Here is a 23,903-nt window from a genome sequence, read left to right as displayed (position 1 = left end):
GACATCCTCCTAGCCACTCCAGCTGCAACACTCGACCTCCAACTCTACAACCTATTGACCTCAACCACACACTACAAAACCTTCAAAAAAGAAATAAAAACTCTTCTATTCAAAAAACACATAAAACTGAACTAACTCAATCAGAAATGTCCCAAGCATCACCTGCAACTACTCCATATGTACTTCTAATACCATGACAATTCAGATGTAATCCTTAGCAACTCAAAGAAATATACAAACTACTCCCTAAATACTTCTAATGTCCTGACAATACATTTGTAATCCACCTTGAACTGCAAGGTAATGGTAGAATAGAAATCCCTAATGTAATGTAATGTATTTTGCCTGTTAGCATACTAATTTGTGCGTTAACAATTTAACTGTACTTCTTGAAGGGATGTGTCATAAGCAGAAATGGGTGTGGAAGAATTAACCAGCTAGCACGCTCATCAGCATATGCTGTCTAGCGTAAGTTAGAAGGCAGTAAGGGCTAGATTCTAATAAATGGAACTTATGCGCGCCTACATTGTAGGCGCCTCTCGGCGTAGTTATCAACTGCTAGGCACCACTCACAGAATCCTGCCTAGTGGTGCCTACACGTACTTAGGCGTCCTAGAGGTAGGTGCCTGTACATTAGGCCAGGTTTTACCTAACTCGGACACCTAGGGCTAGATTCACTAAGCACACCGATCATGTCCCGACCAGCTGCGAGCGTTCCCCGACCCGATTCACTAACCTTCTGGACGATAAATCTCCCACCCGATCTGATCCGATCCGCCTATGCAAATGAGGGGAAATGGCATGCATAAGTAGGAAGCCATCGATTCACTAAACAGAAGGAACAACGATTAGGTTTGACAATCCAAAATGAAGCGACTGCTGAGGACCAGTCGCTTACTGTCCTTGCTGACTCTCCTGCTGTCTGCCACCCTGAAATCCCAGTACCAACCCCCCCCCCCCCCATCAAAATAAAAAATAAAACTGTACATATGCATACTCCTCCCTTTTAATATATTGTGTAAAAAGCGCAGTACGAGCCTGTGGTTTTAATCTGCGGGTTTAAAATCTGGCATGTTCTGTTCCGTAGTCTGGCTCAGCAGACCAGGCCATCTCCAGACGCAGCACAGTGAAGGGGAAGGGATATTGAATCATCCCCCTTCACTGCACTGGAGGGAAGAGCGTGTTTGGTGGTTAGCCCCACCCCCAGCAGCTGTTTCTTCACCTGGTCTGCCTTCCAGCCCTCTTAAGGGCTCAGCAGACCAACCCATCCCCAGATGCAGCACAGTGAAGGGGAAGGAAAATCGAGTTATCCCCCTTCACTGCACTGGAGGGCAGATCATGTTCGATGGATAGCCCCGCCCCCCAGCAGCCGTTTCTTCACCTGGTCTGCCTTCCAGCCCTCTTAAGAGCTCAGCAGACCAAGCCACCTCTCTCATTACCCGATCCGCCTTTCCAGCCCTCTTAAGGGCTCAGCGGACAAGGCCACCCCCCTTCTTCTCCCAGCTCACCTTCCAGCCCTCCTAAGGGCTCAGCGGACCAGACCGCTCCCCAAACTAAAAAAACAAAAACCTCCTTGGTTCCTTCTTCTCTTACTCTGCTCGTTTCTCAACACCACTCACTACACGAAACCTCTCTCCCCCAATTTATTTGAATCTACTAATGTTAGTGAGATCTGCACTGGCCTCAGAATCCCCATGAAGGTGTGCACCAGAAATTACCCCTTTAAAAAAAACCCTCAAGGTGTTGTCTATGCTTCTTTAAAGCCTGTACCTACTGCCAATTTGTCCAGCCTTGTCTCTGACTCCCTCACTCCAGTCCCGACACTATATTGCAATGCCAGATCAGCATGCAACAAGACTCAAATATTAAATGATTTACTAGGAGATTCTGATCCTGGATTCTTGTGCATTACAGAATCATGGATCGTAAAACATGATTTATTTACACAAAATGAACTCTGTTCCCATGGCTATCAAGGCCTCTTCTCTTCCAGAAATAGACGGAAAGGAGGAGGCCTGGCACTTCTCTACATATCATTCTTTGACAGTCAGCTCCTCAAAAAGGGTAGTGACACACCACTAGAATATATGCTAGCTTCAGTCAAGCTCCATTATCACACATTGGACATTTTGCTACTATATCATCCACCAATCCCTTGGAATAAATCCTCTGAACTCATTTTCGAGACCATAACAAGCGCTTTCCTAAAATTTCAAAGATTACTGATTATTGGTGATATCAATCTCCACCTTGACGATAACACCAGCAAGGATGCGATTGAATTCAACAACTTTCTCACTTTTCTGGGCTTTCCCTCTCCTGAGCCCATGAAAAGGGGCACACTCTAGACATCATTAGTTTCCTTGACCTTACGGACTACAAAACTCTAAAGGTGTCCGTTGGGAACATGTCCCTTGGTCCTACCATTTTCTAGGTATTTTCTGTCTCCCTATTTTCATGTCTCACCTTGGGGTTTAACCCCGTGCCACAAAATATATTACCAAAAAAAATTGTGAGTGAACAGCTCTGGACCCAATTTCTGAACCAGTTTTCCTTCTGTCCTAAACCTGATACCCCAGAAACCTCTCTGAGACTACATACTGCTCTCTCGCTCCTCTATCTACTAAAACAGTCTCCTACTCCCATAAGGCCCCCTAGTATCTTCTGTACCACAGAGAACTGAAGCAGAAATGCCGAGTACTGGAGCGTAAATGGAATAAAAAATCTAAATCCCCCACAGATAGACAGTCTTAGAGGGACAGTATTAAGTTCTATAATACAGTACTAAAATAAGCAAGGAAGAATTTCTACGGTGATAAAATCACCAGATCCAATAACCAGAGTAATACATTGTTTAACATCTGGCGCTCCTTAACCTCTAAAAACAACTCCCCTATTCTCCTCTCTAGCAGCAGACAACCTAGCAAAATTCTTCAATGAAATGGTTGCTACTATAAGAAGCTCTTTTCCATCAGCAGTCACTTACAATTCTCTGTTGCCCAGCAACACTAACCCTATCCCAGTAGACAGATCCTGGACAGTCTTTGAGCATGTATCTGAAGCCCAGGTCTCTAACTGTGCCACAAATTAAGATCCTGCAAATGTGCCCTGGACCCATTTCCTTGTTACCTATACGAGAAAATTCCCGCGCAGGCTATTTCATCTCTCACCAGACTTATCAACTCTGCCTTACTATCAGGCCTATTTTCCGTAGATATGGGACACATTGTCCTGACCCCATTACTGCAAAAAGCTGATCTAGACCCATCCTCCCCTTCTAGTTATCGTCCTATAGCAAATATTCCTCTCCTGACCACAATGCTTGAGGCTATTAAATCCACTCAGCTCTCATCTTACTTAGAGAGATTCTCCATTCTATTACCTTGCCAATATGGCTTCAGACCCAATTTCAGCATCGAATCCCTACTGGCCTCATTAATCTCAAAGGTTCAACAACTTCAATCTTGTAATAAGTTTGCTATCCTACTACAATTCAATCTAACTGCGGCCTTTGATGTTGTCCACCACGATATCCTAATTTATCAACTTTCTGAGATAGGCATTGATTCCACAAGTCTTAGACTGGTTCTTAAAATTTTTACGATCCTGCTCTTACACTAACATGAATGGCACCATGTCTTCTCCATGGAGACTGTTATGTTGTGTCCCGCAGGGATCACCTCTGTCCCCTATTCTTTTCCTATTCTTTTGAACATCTATATGTCTTCTTTGAATCTCTTCCTTCTATCTCCCTTCGAAACACTATATACATATGCAGATGACATCCTTGTCCTTCTTGAGATAGATTTGAACCTCACTAACCTCTCTGAAAATATAACAGCTTGCATAACGAAACTCCAATCCTGGGCCCTCACTGTATAAATGAAGCCGAATGAGTCCAAAACAAAACTACTTTGACTTGGCCCAAAATTAGATCAGCTACCCATGCTCATTTCACTACCTTCTGGTCTCACACTGCAGATTGAATTCTCAAGCAAAGTTTTGGACATCATTATTGACTCTACACTTTCCTTCAATGGCCATCTCAACTCTCTGATAAAAAAATGTTTTTTTAGTCTTCACATGTTGAGAAAAGTGAGATCCTGCTTCTGCCAGCAAACATTTTGCTGTCTTTGTACAATCAATTATTCTTTCCAGACTGGACTATTGTAACTCCATCTATCTAAGTCTAACCAAGAAAAGTCTTCAAAGACTTCAGCGGATCCAGAACACTGCGGCTAGGTTGATCTTCGCAATAAAGTAAATTCGATCATGTTTCCCCGCTTCTGTCAAAACTTCACTGGCTTCTAGTGATTTCTAGGGTTCACTTTAAATGTACCTGCCTAACATTCAAGATGCTACATGGCATTCTTCCTCCCCTAATTCCACTATCTTGGAATTCTTCGAGTCCTGACATTACGAGATCCACCCAAAAACTTAAACTATCTTTCCCCTTGTTAAAAGGCGTCATCTAAACAGGAAAATTAGGAAAATCTATTTTCTTCAAAATCACTGAGCTTTGGAATAACCTGCCTGCCCTGCTGCGGAATCTGGGCTCCTTCCAATTATTCCGAAAGCATCTGAAAACCTGGCTTTTCTCTACCCTCTTTATAACCACTAATTCTTATTATGTTCTTCCCTCATTTATTAAAGTACCTGTAAACCGTGCCGAGCTCTATCTTTATGGAGAGGATGCAGTATATAAACTTAAGGTTTAGTTTAGTTTATGCTTCTTGCCACATATACTACACCTTAGGGCTTTGAATGTCCACTCGTGGGGCCAGCAAGTAAAATGCAGCCACTCCTCCCCCTTAGTTTTCACCTCGCTTGTGCAGAGAGCAAGCACATGCGCAGATCACATCTATAGACAACCAGTGTGGTCTGCACGTGCATCACGATCGCTCTGCAGCTATCTGTGGGGCGTGTGTCCGATCAGATAATTTGCATGAGGATTCTGCAGTGAATCGGTCGCCCGGCTGAACTCGGCCAACAGTGATCGAGACCGGTGAGTTTAGTGAATCTAGGCAATAGTGACGCCTTATTCAACCACACCTATTCTCCACGCCTAACCACGTCTACTTTTCAGGTAGGCATCAGAGGACACCTCCACTTATGTGCCAAAATCTTAATTGCTAATTTTTTTGTGTGATTGGCTAAACAGTGGCATGGCCAATTACCAAGCCAATTAAACCAATTTAAAAAAAAACAACAACACAGGGCCCTAGCAGTGCTTAACATAGGTATCCTTTTTAGAACCTGGCCCTAAAGTGCTCCCATGTTAACTTTTTACAGATCATCAACAAATAACCGTGAGTAGGAATCGACTATGGGCGGTAAATGCAGAAGGAGCGGTAAATGCAGAACTCACCACATATCTGGACAAATTCAACATCTTACACGGCAACCAATCGGGCTTTCACTCTGGCCATAGCACCAAAACCATCATAGCCTCTCTACTTGACCACCTGCACTCTCTCTTCAGCCAGGGTTCCAGCGCCCTGATCTTGCAACTTGACCTAAGCAGTGCCCTCGACCTAATCGATCACACTATTCTCCTAGACTGCCTTGCACACATCGGCATCTCCGGCCAGGTTCTCAACTGGTTCCAAGGGTTCCTTAGAAATAGATCATACAAGGTTATCAAGAATGACTCTCTCTCCCACAGCTGGGCCAATTCCTGTGGAGTTCCCCAGAGCTCACCCCTGTCCCCCACCCTGTTCAACGTCTATCTCGTCTCCCTGGGAAACCTCCTACAAAGCCTCAATCTTAAATTCTTCATTTATGCAGATGATATCACGATAATCATCCCACTAACCAGTTTCACTCTAGAGCTACTCAACTCACTATCAAACTTACTCAGGCAGATAGAACTCTGGATGCTATCCTATAGATTAAAACTAAACTCTGACAAAACCAAATTCTTCCTGGCCACCCCCAACGACAAAATCAAAGATACCTCAATCCAAGTGAATGGATCGGACTTCCCCCTAGAACAAACCCTAAAAATACTGGGAGTCACCCTAGACAAACACCTATCCCTTGAGAAACACACTGATCTTACCATTAGGAAAAGCTTCTCGGTGCTCTGGAAACTCCACACCATAAAAAAAATACTTCGATGACAACTCTTTCTGCCTATTAGTACAATCCTCCATTCTCAGCATCCTGGATTATTGCAACATCATCTATCTAGGCTCCACGAAGATAAACACTATGAGACTAAAACTAATTCAGAACACCGCCGTCCGCCTTATATTTGGCTTAAACAAACGGGAACACATCACCCCTTTCTACCATAAACTGCACTGCCTGCCATTTGAATCCAGAGTCCTATTCAAATTCGCATGCCTCTGCTACAAAACTATATTTGGTCTATCTCCAAGCTACCTCAACCCTCACTTCAAGCTAAATCACAACAATACGAACTCTCGCAGAATTCATCTGTTTGCCTTCCCCCCCCCTAAAATTGTGTCACCTCAAAAGGTTCCTAGATAAAACCTTCTCCTTCCAGGCAGCCAAACTAAACTCATGGCTTGCCCAAATTGTACTTGACGCCCCCTCTTACCTTGACTTCAGAAAAAAACTCAAAACTCACTTATTCCACGAACAGAACCCCTAACACACTCTCACCTCCTTAATACCCCTCAATCCACCTGAACCTCCACCGTCCCCTCTTATTGTGCCCACCAAACCAATTTAACTGTCAACGACCAGTTTTTCCTGTAAATAAACTTTTTTACCTTACTATTGTACACTTATAGTATTGTAATTCCAATGCTTTTTTTTCACTGTTTGTAATCTTAATTAATTGCTGTGAACCGCCTAGAACTCTCTGGGAATGGCGGTATACAAAAATAAAGTTGTTATTATTATTATTATTATGCATATTCTACAAAATAGAAAACAAGGAGCCCAAGGAAGAAAGGCCAGTACTCCTTTAATAAAAACAATCATGATTAAAAAGGCTCAAAGGCCTAATTATATGACTGCACAAACAAAACCATATCTCACTAACCACCAGATAATAACAACTAGCTATCCTACAAAACAGAAAAAGTAAATTGTAAAGATGAATCCATGGACCACCCCTACTGATGTTATTTGATATTGGACTTTCTATGCAGGGTTTGGTCTTTTTTGTTGTTTTATGTACATAACATTTACAGGTAACATGCACTAATGTAAGTCCAGAAAAAAAATGTATTAAAAATTGCCTTTAATTGTGCCGTGTTGAATCTGGGCCTAGCACAGGAAAGTCCCATGTTAAGATGTGCTAAGGTTCTAACGCCCTTTTACCTGGCCAGTGCTGAACATCAGTGGCAAGAACAAAACTTTGTTACACCCCAGGAACACCCCCAACCTTATCTCTGTGTGGTGATAAATTTTGTACAGGTAGTAAGTGGCACTTGATCAGCAGAGGAGAAATTTGTGGTCTGTCCAGTTAGCTCAAATTTTAGGCAGATAGATCCACTGAGCATTTATTTATTTTAAATTTATATATTATTTGCCATACTGTCATTTGCTTTACATCTAATATAATAAAATGCTAGGCCGCGCATGCGCACTCCCATCGCGTGGGTCCGTTTTCCGTGAGCTGTAGCGACCCATAGGAAGTGCGCATGCGTGGCTTACGGTTCTTTGAAAGACGCAGCGGTGGCTACTCTCACGATCCCTGCCTGCGTCGGACTTTCGATGCAGGTGGGGATCATGAAAGGAGCCACCGCCGCATCTTTCAACTAAAAAAATAATACGGCAAGGCGGATGTCGGCCGCGGTGGCTGTCGGCGGCTGCAGGCCGCGGCAACTGTAGCCCGCCGCGGCCGAGCACGGAGATGGGCCGAAGTTTCTTTCAACTTCTCAAAGACGCTGCAGCGGCTCCTCTCAAGAGCTGCTCCTGCGTCGGAGAAGGCGGCGATCGTGAGAGGAGCCACCGGGAAGTTACACTGCTAGGGGCTCGGGCTGTTAGGTCCGTGCAGGCTCCTCTCGCGGTAAATAGAGGGAGAGGGAATGCTGCGGCTGCTGGACAGGGAAGTAGGGAAGGAGATAGGAAGAAAGACACAGGTACAGGGACAGGGAGAGAGACAGAAAGACAGACAGACAAAGGGGGCCAGGGAGGGAGAGAGACAGAAAGAAAGACAGCGGGAGGAAGAGAGACAGAAAGAAAAAGACAGGGGTATGGAGAGAAACAGAAAGAAAGACAGACATATATTCTACCACCAGGGAGAGGAAGGGAGACAGAAAGAAAAGAAGAAAGACACAGGGACAGGGAGAGACACAGAAAGACAGACATATAAAGGGGGCCAGGGAGAGAGACAGACAGAAAAAGACAGCAGGACAGAGAGAGAGAGACGGAAATAAAAACAGACAGACAGACATATATTCTAGCACCCGTTAATGTAACGGGCTAAAATACTAGTATTACAATAATTTACAAGATAACTAAGTACCTCAAAACTTGAAAAATACCAGAAAAGTGAACACATTAAAAAGTTAACATATATGACACACTCATTAGATTTATTTATTAAATTTTCTATACAGTTCTCCCAAGAGAGCTCAGAATGGTTTACATGAGTTTATTCAGGTACTCAAGCATTTTCCCTGTCTGTCCCACTGGGCTTACAATCTATCTAATGTACATGGGACAATGGGGGGGATTAAGTGACTTGCCCAGGGTCACAAGGAGCAGCATGGGTTTGAAACCATAACCTCAGGGTGCTGAGGCTGTAGCTTTAACCACTGCGACACACTCTCCCCTTAATAGCAGGAAAGGCATCAATGGAAGACTACATTCCAGCCCAGAAGCATTCATGAAGAGAAGGTAGGTAGGTAGGTAGGATTACTATATGGCTCCAGTGAAAGGAGGATGGATCGAGACTTCCATTGAAAGCAATGGAAGTAAAACCCAGATGTCTCAATCCGTCCTCCTTTTTTTGGAGCCATATGGTAACCCTAAAGGTAGGGAAACTGACAACCACAAGTCAACATCTTAGTCTTTGGGGAACATAAAGAAGAGCTGGGCCTTGACTCCAGTTTTAAACCTGGGGTAGGAACTCTCAGCTCCTTAATTCATGGGGTACAGAATTCCAAAGTAAAGAGCACAAACAGCTGAGAGGCTTGTGATATGTGGTTTCATCCCACATACTTACTCTAAATATACAGTGGAAGGACAACATACAAAGCCATTTCCATGGGTATGAAAGCATGCAACCTGCAAATGAAGTAGTTTTGAATATTTCAAGCTGTATGAGTAAAAGCAAACGTGTTATTCAAACATGAATACTTTCATCCACCTGCTACAAAAGCTCCCCTGAGACAGGAAGAAGAAATATAAACAGTAAGTCATTTTGATTAGCCAAAAAGTATATATGTTTTGTGGCTACTTTTCCACACAAAGAAAGTTAGGCAAACAAGTTTAGGTAATTTTTCATTAAGCAACAATGACCTGATCAATTTTGGTTTTCACTATTCCTGCAATCTACACCCGTGCAGTATGCAAAGCCAAGACTAGACTGACTACTGCTCCATATGCTATAGAATTTGCAAACATTTTTACATTGCTTTAAAATGTATTAAATCCCACTTATTTATCGTAAACAAGTTCATACATTAATTCAAAGCATAATCACTTTCTGAGATAACCCTGCTGGAAGTATGGTGATCGCTCCCTACTTCAACATGGAAATAGTAGTTCAGGAAATGAAAAAATAAAATTCTTATCTATATGATAAATTCTTTGTTTAGGAATGCTGTTCTTTCCAGAAGTCCTAGGTCTGGTTCATTCCTCTGACTCGGCCCTACCCATCAGTTAACCTTTAACAATGCAAAGCTACAAAGACAGGTGCCAGGCTCAGAAGGGTGAATCACAACCAGACTGACACAACATTATTTTTAAATTTTGGATCACATTAAAAGTTGCACAAACTGCAAAACTATCCAACTTCCTCCAGATCTTCTATGACTGGCCAGTGGGTAACATTTCCTAGTGCTGATTAATGACAGTGAAGTTTGAAGCCAGTTGAAAGTGGACTTCCCTACCACTGCAGAAGCCACAGGGCAGAAGTGCTCGGACATACTAATAAACAGGTACTAAATAGGAGTGACATGTGGCTGTTTCATCCTTACTGCATTAGCACAGGTAAGAGAAGAAAATCAAGCAGAAAAACTGGTGTTTTCTTTGAAACATTCACCCCGTAGGCTGCATCTTCTTCAATTTCTAGTGTAGCATACAGAAATACATCTAGTTAAAACCAAAATCTCTATGGAGGCTGAAATTAGGTCTCACAAAGCCATAGCTAAATCCATCACTCACAGAAGCAGCAACTCCAGTACACAGACACTTCATTACACTCTGCCACAACAGCCTCAAAATCCATATTTCACTAATAGGACCGTTGTTGAGGTTATTAGTTGGAAGCTAACTCAACTACTCCATTTCTGTCCATAAAAACTATCAAGAAATTAAATGAGCTTAGATTCCCATTAATCTGGAGGATGAGTTCTCCCAGCAGACTCTGCTCTGTGTAACCTAGATTTCATTAGCCAAAAGCCTTGAAGGATGCAAAAACCTAAAATTGAAGAGCTTCTTGTAGAACCTGAAGGGAAGCAGTGAAAGCCACCCAAAATTAATCTTTAGTAAGAAATTGATTGTTGTTGCCCCAGGATTTAAAGAAAAAAAAAAAGAGTTCAAGAACAGTTTGCAATCAGTTTTCTGGTTTTATTAAAAAAGATTAAAAAAAAGTTTCAAGATTGATCTATCCTGCTTCAACCATTCTACACAAATCTTGATAACAAGAGGAAATTCTTTAAAGTTTTCCAATTCACCAAAATCTGCTATTTCCTGCTAAACCCATATAGTGGGCTGAAATGTAAGCAATTTTCTTTACAGAATAAATAGAAAGTATTAAAACTCATTAAGCCTCCCGCCTTTTACAAAAGCCGCGTTAGGCTTTTTTATCGCTGGTCACAGCGATAACTCTGATGCTCCTAGGAATTCTATGCGCGTCGGCGCTAATATGTAATGTAATGTAATGTAATTTATTTCTTATATACCGCTACATCCGTTAGGTTCTAAGCGGTTTACAGAAAATATACATTAAGATTAGAAATAAGAAAGGTACTTGAAAAATTCCCTTACTGTCCCGAAGGCTCACAATCTAACTAATACCGCAGTGGCTGGTGATTTAAAAAAAAAAAAAGCCTAACATGGCTTTGTAAAAAGGGGGGGGGGAGGTAAATGAGAACTAAAGTTCAGTTGTAGGAGAATTCTCAGATACCAGATTTTAAGATTAACGCTGGGTTTTTCTAAATGGCAGTAGAGGTTTGTACTATGGGCCAGCATAGAATTCCTCTGAGCGTTGGGACATTTACCTTGCCAGCCCCTGGTAGAAACAACCATCATTTCGTAAAAAAGAGCCCTAAAAGAGGTGTTTTTTTTCAAGATCCTGAACAAGGACTGCTAGAATTTGAGAGAGTGGGAAAATGAACAGCTCTAGATTTGAGACTTCCTGTACCACCTGCTGTTCCTCACTGCCACAGACAGATCTTGGCCTCACCCTCATTGGCAATTATGCTCTTATCCAAAGATTATGCTAGGCCTGAGCATGTTTCTTCTTCAATAGTTTCTCGCAAACTTTATGAGCCACGGAACACTAAACTGGCGGCCGCAGCTCAAGGGCACCCAGAAGTGAGCGAACTTTGCTGTGATAACATCATGCACATATGTGACATCATCATGGCAACGTCCGCACATGCATGGAGCTGCCAGTGGGGGAGGGGAAGGGGGGGGAAGCGCTGAAAAAGAAGAGGTGCAAAGAAGAGGAGAGATGCCAGTGAGGAGGAGAGGCGCTGTTGGCAACTGACTGCCTACAGGATGTGCCTCTCGCCGCATGAGACATGTCCCGTAGGCAGTCAGCCAGTGCTGGCGCCTCTCCTCCTCCCCAGCATCTCATGGCACGCCTGAAATCTCATGCGGCACACAGTTTGCGATACACTGGTCTAACAGCTTCCTCCTGACTTTTGGACACTCTAGCCCAATCATAACCTTCCCCTAAATCCAAAATGCTCAGAGCCTTTTCATTTTTATTGTGTTCTTCCTTCCCAGCCATTGCAGTCACATTTATTCAAAAACCAGCACAAGTGTGCTATGAAAATAACCAGTAATTTTCAATCATGAGTGAAAGCAGGAATTTCCTCTTTATAAGGATTCTAGGTCTACCCTCAGATAGAATGCATTTTTTCCCTAAAGGTTCAGATTAATTTTATTTCAGAATTTGAAAAAAACAAACAAACACCAACCAACATTTCACCTGGTCTCTCTCTTGCTAGATATATCAAGTCAAAAGTTATGTACCCTAAAGAAAAAGCTGAAGTTGAGGGGGGAAAGTAGACCTTTATCCTAAACTTTCTACAAATTATCAGGAAGGCACAACATGAGAAATACATATTAGGGACCACTTCACAAGTATGGCAAAATGAGTCCTCACAGATAATGATAAAACCGCATGGAATGACACAAGCCAATGTTTCCCAGATGACTGTATGAAGGCCAAATCAATATTAGCCCCTTTGCACCCTCCCCTCCTTTCTTATTCAGAGCCCACTCTCAGCAGACATCTTCTGCTGTTTTTTTCCTCTTTAACGTACAAATATGTAGCTCTCCAAACAGAAATGAAAGAATGTACAATCTAATTACTTATAGTCCAGAAAGACAAGGCATTGAAAGTTAGCGCTGTCCACAATTTGGAAAGAACCTGACTTGGATTTGTCAGCATACTTAAAACATCACAGTTATCAGTGTTACAAGCTTCTCTGAAGCTACTTCCTTGGAATATGCTGGAATCGCATGTTCATTCCTGCTACAGCTGTGCTATATATCAAGAATACAGAAAGTCTACTGTATTGTGAAGAACAGAAATCTTTCTGTGCATAACCTTCACTTCTGAGACCAAATTTTACATCTAACTTTCAGCAAAGTAAATGCCTATTGACCTTAACCGCAACTATAAAATCTGTGCAGCTATACGGATGTAGAACCCCCTAGTGGTGATGTGATGCAATTACAATTTTAATTATAATTAAATGTATGAGATGCTATAATCATGGTCAGATGTTTCAATTGGTTTCCTCTTCAATTCCCACCAACACAGAGATTAAACATTTAAAAATATTTGTTTTATTTGTTGCAACTTAAAAAACAATAACAATTGAGGGTGAAAGAAAAACAATGTTCAATTATTATCAGATGTTGTTTGAACAAGGTAAATTAAATTTAAATATACATGAATAACAAAACTAATTTACTAATCACATATGATCAAATTTACAGTACATTGATTATACCATTATAGTTGGTGATCATATTTAAAACCTCAAGCAAACATATCATATCTTCCAGCTTAATACCAACTTTGTTCCAGAATTTCCAGAACCACAGATAAATATTTAACTAGGTAACTCTTTTAAACCAGAAAGTGTTTCTTAGTCCCAAAGCTAAATAATATAGAAAAAAAGTGGGTGCATACAAAATAAAGCATTAAAAAACTTGTTTTCACCAGTGTCACTGCTTTCTTGCACTGAGTACCACTGAGTTGTCCTGCCACTTGTCTGGACCAGCTCCTCTGACTAACCGGATGTTTAAGGAAGTCAGCTCCTCTGACTATCCGGATGTTTAAGGAAGAAAAACCCTAACCTCCCTGAATTAATGCAAACTAGAGACTGATTTCTTACGCTAAGGCCATGTATTTCTAACTAAGGGCCACTTTTATCAAGCCATGTAAGCGAGTGCCCTGCAGCAAATGCACCAAAGCCCTTTAAATCCCTATAGGCTTCAGTGCATTTACGGTGAAGAACTGACTATTCGGCATGATAGAAGAGGCCCTAATCGCTGAATTCTGTAAATAGCGCTGATAACAGCGGCTGCCTTAAAAGCATGTCAATCACACATCAGTGCTGGTTTCAGAATCGTGCCTACATGAAAAGATAGGCGCCGGAAACGGCCAGGGTTTTCCGGGCCTAAATTTTCGGTGCCTATCTTTGGATGAATTGCACGTATGAAGGCGCTTTAGGCCACCTAACGCCACTTCCGGTGTTGACCACACCTACTTTGGCAGCCTAAAGTGCCTTCATAGGCACAATTCTAGTGCCTTTTATTAGGCATCAGTAGGCGCTTCTACCTCACCATTTCTTATGGCGTTCTTCAATTAACTTAGGCACTGGTAGGTTTTTTAGAATTTCCTAAGTGCGCAAAAGATCAGATAATTATTTTATCCATAAGCTAGCCCTCTCATGAAAGCAAAAATAAATTTTTGTTTCTGATGTAAAATCAGCTCAGTGTTTCAACACACACATTCACACAATATCTGGGCAAGCTCAGCTTTATCTGTATAATCAAGATATTTTTGATTCAGAAATAATGAAACGCCTCAGTAATTATCTCACAGTCCTACATAGCTTCCTCCCACAGAGATTGCTCTCATATCAGGAATGCTGACTTATTCATAGCTCTGTACCTCAGAACCTCTTAAGAATTCTAAGACATCAAGAAGAAAATTATATAAAGTTAGGCACCTAACTTAATTAGTATATTGACTTCAATTATTTGGGTGATAGGCACCCATCTGCTTAGGCATGATTCTATGTAAGATAGGTGCTATCTTATGGTTCCTATCTCCAAAGTAGGCGTATTTAGGGGCGGAGAAGGACTTAGGTGCCATTAGGTGTGATTCTCTCAAGTATTTAGGCACCTATAATGTAGGCTTTTAAAACCCTGGTCTACATTATAGGCATCTATGTTTTAGTTAGGCACGATTCTGTAATGGGCACCTAAGTGTGACTGAAGAATATCTTTTTAGACACCCAATTATAGAATCTATACCCAAGAGATGACTCTTAAGGTTTAAGACCTTCAGTAAAAAAATAAAAAAATATATATATATAAAAAAACCTTTAGCTTCCCAAAATAGCTTCAGTTTTTCCAAGCTTCACACAACTGTATTGGCTGGTTAATGTCTCAGCAGATTAGTAGTTCAAAAAGGCTGCAGGAGTTCACTTCAGTACTGCAGCAGAAAAACTGCTGAATACAAAATTAAATAAAAAAGCATTTGCTTTAAACACCAATATTATTAGGCAATCTGAGTTGAATCAGGGGTCTTACAAAGTTAAGGGATTGAAATTCTGTTTCTCGGAATTTAATACTTCTTTTTTAGCAAGAAAAGTCACAAGAATCCAGTTCAAATTCTGAAATAGAGTACAGTTTTTTTTTTTTTTAGAAGTTCTTATCAATTTCCTTTGAGATATCACTACAGACAATTAAGAAATCAAGTCTCAAGGTTTAACAGAATAGTATGTCAGCACTTTACTGTCAGGTAAACCAGATTTTTCTTACATGGTTACAATCGCCACCTGAGCACTTTTAACCGAAAACCTTAATAAATCATGAGAATCAGCTGATATCAGATAACTTCTTGGTCGGCAACTCACACAAACTCAACTGTATGTTCCTTCACAGCCTCCTCACTGCACATCTCAGCTCAACAGCCCATAAGCAGGTTTAATTTTCAGCATTTCTCATAAAATCAAACATTTTCAGGAAATATTATTTTAAAATTGATCACTCTTTCCACACACACACTCCAAAGCAGACATATAATTTTTCACTCAGCAGCTACACACCACGTCCTTACCATCTTCTCTGCTGTCTTAAACTCTGCTCTCTTCCAGCTCACAATAAAAGTCCTAGGGCTCTTAATGAGACAGCTGCTATTTAGTACAGCTTCCCCCAAGCTTTCTGCCTCAGACTCTCTGTCTCTGTAGCTCCCAGGCTGTCTGAGGGGCTCTCTGCAACTCCTGGGCTCTGGTACACAAACCCAGCTTCTGGGCAGCTCTCCAGCTCTCTCGTGGAGGAGCCCACTCTTCTCACTCTGCCCACACAGTCTGGGGTCCTTTGTACTCTACTCATGACTCCCCCCCAACTTCCTCTGGGGCATCAGCCAATCAAGGTACCCCCTTTTTATGCCAGTGAGACATCCGGGACTCTAAGGCTTGGGCGCAATTGCGCCAATGACATCCAGGTTTCTCCTGCCTCCCCCGCTCTCACATGCCTGTGGCATGAATGCTAATCATGCATGCACAGGTGGAACTGGCTTCTGCAGATGCATGGGAGGAATTGGTTCTCGCGATAACTGTGGCATTAGCGTAGTTCCCGCTGCTGCCTGTCTCCTTCCTCTCCCCTCCGGGCACCCCGCAGCAGTTTTAAAGGGCTAGAGCTGGCACCTGCGATTCCCAGAGCTCTTATCCTGCACTGGAGCACTTTTGGGTTCGCAAGCGCTTGCAGGTCCACTCCTGGACTGGCTCCAGGCAGCTACACCAGCCTGCATGCTGGTGAGCACCTTTAAATTTATTATTTATTTTTGCCCTGCTACACTGCTAATTGCTTATTACTACTATCTTTTTTTTTTTAAATAAATGTAATCTCTCAAAAATATTTCCTTGTCGCTTAAACACTTGTATATCAATTTATTGTATAACCCAACACAATCACAAAAATGTCTCATTTGTTTTCGCTCATTCACCGCCCTTTTTTTTTTTTTACTAAGGTGCGCTAGCCATTTTAGTGCACGCTAAACGCTAATGCATCCATAGAATATAATGGGCGCGTGATACAACATCTAGCGCACCTTAGTAAAAGGACCCCACAGTATGTGCATAATGTACTGCGTATGATATTACACTTTTTAGAATGTTATAGGTCTGTGAAACATTCTCATCCACAAAATACATCAAATTATACATATGTCTATATTTGTATCTCCATATAAACATAAGAATTGCCATAATGGGAAAGACTGAAGGTCCATCAAACCCAGCATCCTGTTTCCAACGGTGGCCAAGTCAAGTTCCAAGTACCTAGCTAGATCCCAAATAGTAAAACAGAATTTATGCTGCTTATCCTAGGAATAAGCAGTGGATTTCCCCCCAAGCCATCTCATAATGGCCTATAGACTTCCATTTTAGGAATTTATCCAAATCTTTTTTTAAACCCTGCTACACTAACTGATTTCACCACATTCTTTGGCAACAAATTCCAGAGTTTAATTACATGTTGTGTGAAGAAATATTTTCTTCAATTTGTTTTAAATCTATTACTTAGTAGATTCATTGTTATGACCCCTAGTCCTAGAATTTTTGGAAAGAGTGAACAAGCAATTCACATCTACCCTTTCCACTCCACTCATTATTTTATAGACCTCTATCATATCACCCTTGAGCAGTCTCTTCTTCAGGTTGAAGAGCCCTAGCTACTTTAGCCTTTCCTCGAAGACGTCCCATCCCTTTTATCATTTTCGTCGCTAACCAACCCAGAAAAGAAAATCTAATTCTATCCTGATATCCACTGGGCAAGTGCAATTAATGAGTTTTCCCTACAATCCAGATACCCTCTTCCTCTGGATTCCCAATTTAATAACTCCAGCTTTAAGTGCAAGACCCAAGGATGCATCATGGAGGATACACATCAGGCAGAAAACTAAGAACACTCTCCCTTCCTGTACTTCTTGGGGTGGAAAACAACAGAAGGATCCCCAAATTCCTGGGAATGTGGATGTTCCGCACACTCTCCATTTAAGCAATCCCAGTATGCTTGTTAACTAAAGCGGCACCAGAGGGGTCTCGGCACAGCAGGATTGCCACCACCCCCTGACACCAGGAACTCTCTCCAAATCCGAGCCCTCCCAGCCCCCAATATTTTATTATCATTTGTTGCTCCAGCTGGGTGGCGATTTGAATCTAGGACATTCATGCACATCACTGCAATGCCCACTACCCTCTCCAATCACACAGCGGAACACACTTGATGCTGCGCCCTTCTCTCACCTGCTGGCCAGCTTGGCACTGATGAACTTGGGTGCAAACAGCCGTCGGGCGAGACAAGTATTGGGGTGCTCCATAAGGTTGATGGTGATACATAACACCCAGACAACTCATGGCATGTCCTGCACTCCACCGCCACTGTCTCCTCCACCTCTCTGTCTCCACCGTGCAGCTCCTTCTCTACCTGCCCGTCTCACTTATATATGAGGCGGCAGCTGAAGCCTGACAGCTCCAGGATCCAGCAAGCAATCCAAAGACCCCAATCCCATCCATTACTTAGCATGCAGTGGGCATGCCCTAACCCAGCCAATCAGCCTCAACCCAGTTGCCCAATCCACTCCCTTCCCTACCAAAAAGGTTGGACTTCATTTCCCACCACATCCACTTTTCACAGGACAGCATAGGCAGGAGGAAAAGGAGCAGGGCTACCATTGGTGCAAAGTTTGACCCTGAGCTGAGAAGGCATTGGGCAAGAATGGAGAAGGCGTGCCTGACACCCAAAGCCACTCCCCTTGGGCAACTTCTAAAATATAAATTGTATAGTATCATTATTGTTATCTTGATGGGTAGGCAGCTGATTAGTGGAGATAGTGGGAAGATCCACCCCCCCCCCCCTTTATACTGGAGAAAGGGTTTGGGGCATCCTGGATGAGGGATAAATTGTTTGCAGGCGATTTACAATTTAGTCTTTACGTACAGTGTTACTGTGACAAAGATTCAGGTTTTGCCGTTCTCATTATTAATAGGTTTTGCTCTGCAGCTGCTTCACTTTCTGTGTCATATCAAAATTCATGCATTATATAGTATCTTACAGTTGCTCTAGTTAAAGAGGAGACTTTCTTATCACAATAAGAACCACTTCATCAATAGTTTTTCTATATTTTGCGACTCAGCCATGAAAAAAAAAAATAGTCACTTATTAGGTCTACCATAAGAAATACAAATCCACAATTAGTTTTGCGCCATTAAATTTCCTAAAATTATACAGTAGCATATGGGACAGTTAAGTTACCTGCAAAAGCCTGATTTCTGAAGGTGGAGTTTTAAAGTGGAAATCCCAAGAGTTAGGACATTTATTCCATCAAATAATCACTAGCTAGTTCAATGTAGAAGTGTTTCCACCTAGTGTCCTCTTGTAAATATTAGTGCAAGGTCAATAATATTAAATGTGAAAAGCAGGGAACACGGAGATGGGAAGAAGTGCTGTGGACAGTTTCAGAAAGAAACGCTGACACATTCATACCAGTGTGATCTATAGGTCCATGACTAAGGTGAAAGAATGGGACAGTGATCTACTAGGGAATGTTGTGAAAGGTGATATTGCTGGATGTGGATTGGAGTATCCTATCTGGGGTTCAGTAAGAAGGAAATGCTAATCCTAGTATGTATATACTCAATAGTGGCTCTGTTCAAAAGAATGGTGATGGAATCCATGAGGGAAGGGATGAAACTGGACCTTGTACACACAAACAGAGGTAGTGTGATTAGGATATAATGTTATAAAATCATTTTCAGGGGTATGTGCCAAATATGCATGTAAATAAACTCATAAAATAGCAATCAGTGTAAGAGTATGTGGGTTTTTTTTACATGATAGTATGTACTTTGTCAGTACGCACGTACAGGAGAAGAGTTTGAACAGCGCAAGGGTGGACCATGCATCTATGCATTGTCATGGGGTCACGCAGGCTGTGACACGGGTGGCAAGACCTCCTCCAACATCCAGGAAGCTGGTGGTCCCTGCTACCAAAAGTAGAAAAGAGAAGAAAGGGCCTTCCTCCCTCCGTGGAAGGCTATCAAAACTCTTCCAAAACCCCAAAAGGAAAAAAGTGAAAAGGGGGGAGGGGCTATCTCCCTAGGCAAAGCCTAGGTCCCCCCAGGCTCCTTCAGTATACTCTGAACCACTGTCCCAGTCCTAAAGTACCTGGTAATCAGGGCAAATGGTAAACCCCTTTCACTTTGTGAAGTTTCAGTCTGCCTCCCACAGGGTTTATCCAATAGAAGTTCTCTTGGCTTGCTTGGGCACAAAACACAGTCCCGAACGAAACCAAGCAAAGACAATTTAAAAACAAACAAACCCTCTTGCTGGACAGAGCTTCGCACAGTGCAGCAGATTACGACTGCTTTCAGAACAGCATCTTAGGGCTCCCTTGACATTCACTCCTAATTCTAACGCGAAAACCAAACCCAGCAGTCCTTTTAAGACCGTCGTGATTTTAAAGAGTCCAAGAGAAAAGCAATTCCTTGTAATTCAGTCCCAGTTCCAAAGTTCAAAAAGAAACAGCAGTCTTTTAAATTCACTCCCCACTCCAAAGTTAAAAACCTAGCAATCCTTTTAATTCCATACAGTTTTTAAGGAACTGCCACGGCATTTTGCAGCAGCCCAGTACGTGCACTCCAGATCCGGAAAACCAGGGCTGGGGTTAGCCTCACAATCCATAGGTTCCACTTTCTGGGGTCTTGTCATTCTTAGCTTCCTGAGGTGCAACAGGTAATGGACTCCTCCCCTTCAAGGAAGGAGGCATCCTTGTGCTTATCCAAAGATTGTCAGGGTCTTCCCTCCAGCTGCCTCCGAATTCCCTTTCCCTCTCCCCCCTCTGGCTGCTTCTTCCTGCCTTCCAAAACCTCACCTCAGGCCCTCCCTTGCCCCTCCCCCTTGCTTTATCCTTAAAGGGGACTGGTAAAGGAAAGCTGTGCTACGACTGGGTCATTCGGGGTTATAAACCCACCCTCCCACCCGGTTCACAGTCCTGCTCAGGGTAATCCCCCAGGAATTTCTCACAGCATGTAGATTATAAAACGCATTAATCTACACACATACTTTAACATTATAGGCAGAGATATTTACACCTGCTCCAGAGCAGGTGTAAATGTCCATACCTAAATGCTGATGCAATTTCTGCCACTTACACTAGTATTATATACTGTCACACACCCACCGATTTGTTTTGATAAAATTTATCTAAAAATAGTGTCTGATCATGTGCTTGCACTAGGTGCCTTTTATAACATTATCTTCTATGTGACCAAGTAGATACCCGTCTGAGCTCTATTAATGGTCTGATAGAAGAGCTGAGCTGAAAACCAGCAAGGTACCTTAAAGGAGAGCTCATACAGTGGAACAACAGAGTGAATGTGGAAGTGCAGTGGGCTTAACCTCAACCTAAAGAAGCCATATTAATGGTAATGGTTCTTTAAAATGAGAAAAATATATAAAGGCAAGAAGAAAAGGAACCTAACGTGGTTTTTCAATTAAGTGACTGAAGAAAAAATAAAAGCAAAAAGATTTCTATTCATAAAGTACAAAGGGTCACAGAAGAAAATAGCTGATAATACATTTGTGGGTCACAGAAAGTCTGCCCGGCACCATCCACACTTTCCAGCCCATCCTAAACTGGATTCCCACCAGACTGTACAAGTCTGCCGTGCACTAGCCTTAGTTCTTCACAACTGGAGATCCCCTTCTAAGTGCCACTTGACACATCCATACAAATACAGCCAATTAAGATTTTTTTTTTTTTAATGCTATCCATTTTCTAATTAGAGATCCTCTAATGTTCATCCCACACCTTTTTGTATTCCATCACCATTTTTGTCTCTACCATCTCCCACAGGAGGGCATCCCAGCAATTGACCACCCTCTTTATGAAAAGCATTTCCTGACATCACTCCAAAATCTACTAACTAGCAAACTCAATTTTGTGTTTCATCACAATGAAACAGATAAGGAACAAATTCACGAAGGCAAAAATGTGAGTGGAAAAAGAGAATGTTTAAGAAATAACATGAGGTTATAACTTTTTTTTCCGGATGTATGAGGGAAAGATAGCCAGAGGTGGAATCATGAAACTGAAAGGTTCAGAAGATCAACCATGGAGAGTGATAAGAAAAAGGCAGAAATGTTAACCAAATACTTTAGGGCCCCTTTTACAATGCCATGTAGCACGACCAGGCGCAGCAAATGTACCGAAGCCCATTCAATATCTATGGGTTCTGGACTGGTGCATTTGCCACAGGGAAATTGCTACCCTAGCTTTGCAAAGGGGGCCCTTAGTTTGGTGTTCAGTTTAGAGACCATGGAGAAGGACTGCAGATGGCTAGCAAAGATACATACGTCAGTGGAGATGCCACATCATCCCAATTCCGCAGCTGAGAAACACAGTATTGTAGTAGAAAGGGACCTGTCTTCCAGATACATTTCTTATTTCTCAGCAGTGGCATAGTGAGGGAGGTTGGTGCTGGGCATTGTCATGCCGTGCATCCCCCACTCTTTCCCACCCTCCTACTCTTCCCCGCTGCTTGGGCACCCCCCCCCCAACTCTTCCCCACCACCTGAGCATCCGCCGCGTACTTCTTGAAATGTTTGCCAGTGTCAGTAGCAGCATCTTCCACCTGCTGCTCGCACTGGGTCCAGCGACCAGGAAGTGATGTCAGAAGGGAGCTGATGCTGACGTGAGCAGCAAGTAGAAGATGCTGTTTGAGCCGGTGAACATTTGGAGAGGTGTCGGCACCCCCTACTAAGATAGCACCCCCCTTACTATGCCACTGCTTCCTAGTCAGAGTCATTTAATTTATTTTTTTTAATGTTTTACTCTCACAGTCTTGGACAGAAAGTGAGCTCTCCTATTTCTATCTCCACACTGGAACTATAACCCTCACTTTTAGAAAGACTGAAGGAGTTGAGATATTTTGGGTCCAACTGAAGGGGAAGCTGCCATCTCTCCAAGAAGGGCCTCAGCATAACAAAGAGAGAAGAGGAGAATACTCACTCAGAACATCCAGGGGTTATTTTACCATCTGTCAAATTCTGCCCTGGTGAGCACAAAGGACAAGGACAGCTATATACTTTCAGCACAAAACTAATGCATAGTGGAGCTTTATTATATAAGAACATAAGAAAACATACTGTGAGAGCTGCAATACTGGAATTTGTTGCCATAGAATTTGGTGAAAGCAGTTAGCTTAGCAGGGTTTAAAAAAGGCTAGGATAACTTCCTAAAAGAGAAGTCCTTAAGCCTTTATTAAGATGGATGTGGGGAAATCCACTGCTTATTACTAAGCAGCATAAGGTATGTTTTACTCTTTGGGATCTTCTAGGTAGTTGTGACCTGGGTTGGCCAGTGTTGGAAACAGGATACTGGACTTGATGGACCTATGATCTCCCAGTGTGGTGATGCACATAAAGATGGATCAAGTCAGGATTTTAAATTTGATTTGCCTGAATGGGAGTCAGTGCAGACAATATAGTATAGGCATTATGGGGAGGTAACATTGGGAGAAGTTCAACATAATAAATGTATGAATTTACGGTCCTTGCTCTTCCTAATTGTTTCTTCGTGCCCTTGTGACTACCGCCTACACAGCTCCTGTTGGTCAAGTGACAGTTAACTGCCTAGAGTTTGTGCCTGCATCTTGTTCCCATTATTTTAAACAACACTAGAGCTACTAGGTTGCCCCTTTTGTGAATTTTTTAACTGTTGTTTTTCCCTGAGTGCTTCCTGCATCTGCTTGGAAGCTTAGACCTTCTTGAAGAAGAATCTTCAAGAAGCTTGGGGAAGCCTTCAGAAGCCTATGGAAGTGAAGTAGGGGTTTGTGCTTGAGGGACGTTCCGGGTGGCAGACGTGAACCCTCCAAAGTAAAAATTGTCTTTGGTAGGGTTACCAGATGCCCAGGGAAACCCAGACATGGCCTCTTTTTAGAAGACTGTTCAGGTGCTGGGGGGATTTCCAAAACCTGGCAGTTTGTCAGGATTTTGGAAGGCACCGAGCTCAAGAAAGGGATGTAGCTGGGGTGGACAGGGCAAGGCCAGGGGTCCTCTTTTTTAAAAAAAAAGGAAATCCTAGTCTTGGTACTCTCCCACCTCTGACTTTCCATCAAACAGGAACAGCCCCTATTTTTATTGTCCTGTCAAATCTGCCATTGTTTCTGCAGTTTTTAAAAATCTGTCTGCCTATACCACTATGGGAGGGCAACCAAAGGCACTTGTTTTTGGAACAAGGATTCAGGAGTTCCTGGGACCAGAACTAGAACCGACCA

The 23,903-nt window shown here is 42.4% G+C and overlaps 1 protein-coding gene across 1 annotated transcript in view; it reads right to left on the bottom strand.

Annotated features, from left to right (window-relative positions):
* The window catches only part of VGLL3 (vestigial like family member 3), an 87,500-nt gene extending 68,027 nt beyond the window's left edge, over window positions 1-19,473 (bottom strand). Inside the window, 1 exon segment of the mRNA XM_033943418.1 lies at window positions 17,871-19,473. Within this exon segment, the coding sequence (XP_033799309.1) occupies window positions 17,871-17,981 (111 nt within the window). The 5' untranslated portion in view covers window positions 17,982-19,473.
* Window positions 19,474-23,903: the final 4,430 nt, after the last annotated feature.

This window comes from Geotrypetes seraphini, chromosome 4 (genome assembly GCF_902459505.1).
Source record: "Geotrypetes seraphini chromosome 4, aGeoSer1.1, whole genome shotgun sequence".
NCBI classification, from domain to species: domain Eukaryota; kingdom Metazoa; phylum Chordata; class Amphibia; order Gymnophiona; family Dermophiidae; genus Geotrypetes; species Geotrypetes seraphini.
The sequence above is the reverse complement of the archived record's forward strand: the minus strand, read 5'-3'. Positions and strand labels throughout refer to the sequence as shown.